The sequence below is a fragment of the Corylus avellana genome, chromosome 8 (genome assembly GCF_965113065.1).
Source record: "Corylus avellana chromosome 8, dhCorAvel1.hap1.2, whole genome shotgun sequence".
Lineage (NCBI taxonomy): Eukaryota > Viridiplantae > Streptophyta > Magnoliopsida > Fagales > Betulaceae > Corylus > Corylus avellana.
Window position 1 is genome coordinate 5,392,590 of NC_142497.1, and position 6,429 is coordinate 5,399,018.

The 6,429-nt window shown below is 37.4% G+C and overlaps 1 protein-coding gene across 1 annotated transcript; it reads left to right on the forward strand.

The window, feature by feature from the left end:
• Window positions 1-270: 270 nt before the first annotated feature.
• On the forward strand, window positions 271-2,101 carry CYP94C1 (cytochrome P450, family 94, subfamily C, polypeptide 1). The gene has a single exon (XM_059573659.2). The coding sequence runs from the start codon at window positions 409-411 to the stop codon at window positions 1,882-1,884; it is 1,476 nt and encodes a 491-aa protein (XP_059429642.2). The 5' UTR covers window positions 271-408; the 3' UTR covers window positions 1,885-2,101.
• Window positions 2,102-6,429: the final 4,328 nt, after the last annotated feature.

The following is a 6,429-nucleotide window of genomic DNA, read 5'->3' on the forward strand; positions in this document are numbered from 1 at the left end:
GATTGGGTAGTTGGAGCACAAGGGGGGACACTCGTGGGGGTCACGCGCAGAGAGAGCGAGCAATCAGCAATGCATAGAAATGTGGAAAAGAGCACGTGGGCTAAAAACGGTGCGAATTGCCTAATCAATCAGCCGTGACGTTTTATTCGGTGAAGACCCCATTGTTTTTTTGCGCACGCGTTAGTGATGCCTTTTTATGTACAGCTTGAATATAGTTGTATTTCTATATATGTATATCATCATCATCATCCCCACAACGAAAGTTGCTGATTCACTGAAATTTATGACTTCTCTGCCCACACTACACTCTCCTGCCTCATTATATAACTAAATCCTCCATTTCCTTCCATCCTCGCCCTCATTGCCTTCCATTTTTCATCTCTCTATCTCTCTGTGTCTGTGTCTGATATGGGTTTGGAAGCTTTTTTCTGCTTTTTGTTCTTCTCTTTCACCACTCTTTTCTCTCTGTTCTCTTTGTTGGTCTTCATATTGAGGCTTAAGCCGTGGTGCAACTGCGAGGACTGCCGGAGTTACTTGTCGGCCGGTTGGGTGAAGGAGTTCGGGAATCTATGCGACTGGTATACGCATCTTCTCCGGAACTCGCCAACCGGGACTATAAATGTTCACGTGCTCGGCAACATCATCACCGCCAACCCGGAAAATGTCGAATACATGCTTAAAACCAGGTTCGACAACTACCCGAAAGGGAAACCGTTTTCTGCCATTCTCGGTGATCTTCTCGGCCGGGGAATTTTCAACGTCGACGGCGAGTCGTGGAGGTTTCAGCGGAAAATAGCGTGCTTGGAGCTTGGTTCCATCTCGGTTCGGTCCTACGCGTACGAGATTGTCACCTCCGAGATCCAATCCAGGCTAATCCCTCTCTTACAATCCGTCGCTGGAAAAGAAGACGGAGTTTTAGACTTACAAGACGTGTTTCGCCGCTTCTCCTTCGACAACATTTGCAGATTCTCGTTCGGACTAGACCCGGGTTGTCTCCAGCTGTCGCTTCCCATGTCTAGTTTCGCGCTTGCCTTCGACCTCGCGTCGAAATTATCGGCGGAGCGAGCCATGGCGGCCTCTCCAATTATCTGGAAGCTCAAACGACTACTAAATTTGGGCTCGGAAAGGAAGCTAAAGGAAGCAATCAAAACGGTGCATACTTTAGCGACCGAGATGAAAAATCAGCGGCGGATAACGGGATTTGCCAACCAAAACGACCTCCTCTCAAGATTCATGGCTTCCATCGAGGACGACGAATATCTCCGCGATATCGTCGTAAGCTTCGTATTGGCTGGGCGTGACACGGTGGCCTCCGCCTTGACAAGCTTCTTCTATTTGTTATCGCAGCATCCGGGCGTTGAGGCTGCGATTCGGGTCGAGTTGGAGCGGGTCATCGGGCGGACTTCCGAGGTGGCGAACTTCGACCAAATGCGCCAAATGAACTACTTGAACGCAGCAATTTTTGAGAGTATGAGGCTTTTTCCTCCAATTCAATTTGATTCCAAGTTTTGCCAGGAGGATGATACGTTGCCGGATGGTACTTTTGTACCCAAAGGCACCAGGGTTACGTATCATCCCTACGCAATGGGTCGGATGGAGCGGGTTTGGGGACCCGATTGTCTCGAATTCAAGCCGGAGAGGTGGTTAACTAACGGCGTTTTCCGGCCTGAGAGCCCGTATAAGTATCCAGTTTTTCAGGCTGGACTTAGGGTTTGTTTGGGGAAGGAAATGGCACTTGTGGAGATGAGAAGTGTTGTGCTTGCCCTAGTTCAACGGTTTGATATACGGGTCGCGGGTCCAAACCGAACACCCCGGTTTGCTCCGGGTCTTACCGCCACCGTGAGTGGCGGCCTGCCGGTTCTAGTTCAAGAAAGAGCGGCTTAGCCATGCACATGTCCTGTCGATGATCCCTCTTACCGAGGCGCACGTTAGTGGTTTCCAATTGAGAAATGCTAACTGGCCATGGCCTAATCCCGATGGTGTAGATGACAATCGTGCACAACATGTTGTATATGATCTAGTGGGTCAGATTTCTCTTGGTGATTTTTCTTCTTTGAATCCCCTTATCATACTGTAAATGATGCTTTTAATGGATTTTTCTTTCTAGGCAACTTATCAATCTAATCAGTTTTGCACACAAATTAAACATAAAATTAATAGGTTAAAATTGAAAGATTTGATATGTTTAATTAAATGGATTGAAGTATCGACACAATCTGACAACATTAGAGCTTTGTTTGGCAAAAGCCTTTTTCATAGACAAGGTAGTTAATGTAGATTTATGTGAAAAGGAAAAAAAAAAAAAAAAAAAAAGGGTAAGAATGTTTACTATAAAAAAGTGAAAAAAAAAATTTGTTTTGTAGTGATTTTTTATTTAAATAATAATAAAAAAAATGAATGTTTTGATCTTTATTTTTTTGAAAAATGTTGATGAACAGTAACAAAGGAAAAAGAAAGGCTTTGCCAAACAAAGCTTAGAGCTTTTAATTTTTTACACAACTAACAAATTTGATTCGCTATAAACCCAACGTATCAAGTTACAATTAACTTATATAATATTATACCGATGATCGACACCATTCGATGTGCATGTACCTGGGTGTTTAGGAAAGAGATTCTTTTTGTGTTTTTTTTTTTAAAAAAAATTATTTTTCCTACGCAATCAATACTTGTCACTTTCCAAGTTCTAACTATAAAAATTAACGATTGGGGGACCAGTAGTAAAATATTGAGGTGCAGATCATAGTTGTTGTCAGAGACGGAGGGAGGGGGGGACCGGAGTGGGCCATGGTCCCCCCCCCCAAAATAAGGAAAAAAAAAATTTAAGTAAAAAAAATAATAAAAACCCCAAAATAAGGAAAAAGATTATAAGTTAAAAAAATAATAAAAAAAAGTAAAATTAAAGTTTTAATTTTAGTCATTTGGCCCCTTCAAAAAAAAAAAAAAAATTGGCCCTATTTTTAAATTTTTTTGGCCATATCCAATAAAATTTTTTGGCCCTATTTTTAATTTTGTTGGCCCATACTCACTAAGTTTTTTTATTTTTGGCCTTTACTTTCAAATGTCCACTTTTTTTTGCCCTTACAGTAGTCTTTAGTTCATAAAAAACAACCAAAATAATTTTTTTTAATAAAAAAATTTTAAAGAACCGAAAAAAAAATTTGGCTGGCCCCCTTCCATCAAATTTCCTGGCTCCGTCCCTGGTTGTTGTGGGAAGAAACTCACATGTTCCCCGCCACACCATATGACCACGAGAAAAGAGGTAAATACATATCCCCCTAGTTTACCCATCCATATGAAAAAGATAAGGTGGGCTGCCGCCCCTTGGTTTGCATCTAAATTATATCATTCTTTAGACAGTGCAACATGCAATGTCGTCTCGCATGTTGTTTGCACTTGGGTTTGATTTCTGTAAATTAATGGATTCTAGAACTCGGTATTACAATAATATAATTAATTGGATTAATAATCTCTCGCATATATATGTCAAAGTATTTTAATTAAACCTCGAAGGGTGTTAATTAACTAACCACATATGTTAATACATTCATTTAATCGATACATTGGATTAATGCATTATTTTGGACATGGGATTACGTAACAGATAATCCATTCTTGATGATCCAATCCCCCCATTTTTTGGGGTTTATAGGCCTAAACCTTTGAACCTAGTTTTCCTTTATCCTAGAAGAGCCAAAATCATGTGACCACCCTTGAAGTTGACCTTCAACTAATTACTTATAAATTTCTGTTTTTATTAGTTTACTTTGTAAAATTAGGTTGATTGATCATGAGTTTAGATTATATGTAGGTCCTCTTTAAATAATACCTAAGGTTAAATATTCTTTACAAGCACGTAGATATAACTTTTTGGATAGAATTGGAGGAAATGTTTTTCAACCTACTCTAATAAGTACCAAGTTTCATCTCATACATGTTTTTTTTTTTTAATATTCTTATTAGTTATTTATTGAAATTCTACTAACATTAGAACCCAAACATGAGTGCCCCCAAGAGGTAGTTTAATCGGCTGAGACCACGCCTAATGAAGCGGAGGTTATTAGTTTTCGAATCCCCCTCTCCCTCTTGTGCAGACATGTCAAAAAAAAAAAAGAACGCAAACATGAGTAAGTTGAAAGAAATTAGTTTGGAGGAAATTTGTGTCCTAATTTGATTGCTTCTACCATGACTTCATTAATGTGAAAAATGAATTCTAACATATATTATGGGCATGATAAGCATGTTTCTGGAGGGGGAGAGAGAGAGACATGCTTATCATGCAGCATTGAGGTGAATTAAAAAACAAAAAAAGAAGAAAAGACAGCCTCATTTGTTGGATGCATGCCTCTAGAAAAATTGTGATGGAAGCGGCATGAGTCATGGCATTAAGAAAGAAGACTTAACTTGTTGGCTGCTAAGTGGTATGGTTTCTCATGTAAAGTTTGCTTGTCCAAGCAAGGAAGATGTGTCTTGTCATGTTTTGCTTGCCTGCCGATGCTGCCTTTTTTCTGAGCACTTTTATAAGTGCTAGCTGCAACCTTTTATAAGCACTTTTCTCATAGCATGCATGCAGGACCACTCTTTTATTCCATGTTAATATTGTTTGTGCCCAAGTGCAGCAGTTGGAGCTCACCTGCTACATGTATTTTTATTTTCTCATGATCAGGTGGTCCTAAAGCTGATTCAAAACAAAATTTAAAGAAACAAAAAGTAGAAAAGAAGCTCATCGATTTCTCAAGAAACCAAAACTCTAGTGCTTCTTGCATTAATGAATGCCAACCTCTCTTTCCTATAAATATTTTATCCCAACACATTTTATATATGAAATTGGTTCTACTTTGAATGGAATTCTGATATAGTATAGTAATATGTGAATAAAAATAAAAAAAATAAAATAAAAAAAGCAAATAGGTAAAGGGTTGTAATTAAGAAAATAAAAAACTAAGGGGATGAGTTCTCCAACAATAAATCCAAACAGAATTATAATGCAGAAAATACAAACAGCAACACTAGTAAATAGGCCAAAAATAGCCCGGTCCTCCGTATCTTTGTCCAAAGACCAATAAATTGGCTGCACAATGTGGTTTCTAAAGTAGGCCAGAAAGCTGGCCTGCTGAAAATTTGCAACAACCACTAGAAGGAAGCTTTTGAAGGCGAAGCATTGTTGTGTTCCGATTAGAAGTCATTGAAGAGGGGGAACGAACTCCAGTTGCAAAAGTCTCCACACATATAAAATCACATATGAACAGGGAGATCACAAAAACCAACAAAAAAATAACAATAGTGGAAAAATAAAGCAAACAATAAAAATACAACAGAAAACCAAAAAAAAAAAAGTAGCATTGGCAGAGTATTTGATGTTAGGTGAAAGACAGAAGAAAGAGAAAACTATTTAAATATTGTTCTAAATAAATGCTAGAAGAAAGAAAAGCCTTTTATATTAAAATAATGTTAAAAGAGTAAAAGTGTTATCCTAAATTTATAGTAGCACTTTTGGTTTCTCAACACCAAAAAAGTATGTTTCATGTAATTTTTTTAAAAGTTTTCTTTGAGAAATGCTAAAGGTACTAAATCTTTTCATTGATACCCATTGCATTTCTCTTTATTAATTGTTTTGATAATTTTTAATGAAAAAATTTCACAGCATCTTCGTACTTATCTCTTTGATAAAAGATTTAGAACATTTAGCATCTCATTTTCTTTACATTTCTAATAATTATTAACGGGTTCTTTCAAGAGTGCAGGTCCTTGATTATTGACAAACTTCATTAGTTTCCGCCTTATATCAACCGATCATCACACTTCTACAAGCTTTGATCTATAGTGGGAAAAATATAAAAAAGACATCCAAACTACCAGCCGTTTTCAATTTAACCCTCTAATGTTCCAAAAGTGATAAAATAGTCCCCAAAACTACCAAACTATTATATTTTGACCACTCCGTTAATCAAAATCATCAGTTTGGACGGAAATTGAAAAACGTCGTTTTGTTGGAAAGCTACTTTATCACTTTCTAAACATTATGGGGCTAAAATAAAAATGGCTGGTAGTTTGGAGAGCTTTTTTATATTTTTCCCAATTTTTTTTTTTTTCTTCATAAAAGGGCATTGTAGTAACTTACCCATAACAAAACGACGTCGTTTTGCAGTTTTCATCCAAACTAACGGTTTTGACTAACGGAGTGGCCAAAATGCAATAATTTGATAGTTTGGGGAGCTATTTTATCACTTTTAAAACATTAAGGGGCTAAATTGGGGTTTTTTTTTATTTTTTTTTTTATTTTTCCCATCTATAGTTGAATTACTTTTCAAACATGAAAGAACCCGTTAATAATCATGGATACGCATTTTGAAAACTAATCAAGCTTGTTAATCTTTGTAAAATATATGATAAAAAAGAAGGGGGGAAAAATAGTGCAAAGGTCCATCT

Bases quoted from the DNA above. Each gene is read 5' to 3' on its own strand.
- CYP94C1 (XM_059573659.2), top strand. From the start codon at position 409: ATGGGTTTGGAAGCTTTTTTCTGCTTTTTGTTCTTCTCTTTCACCACT.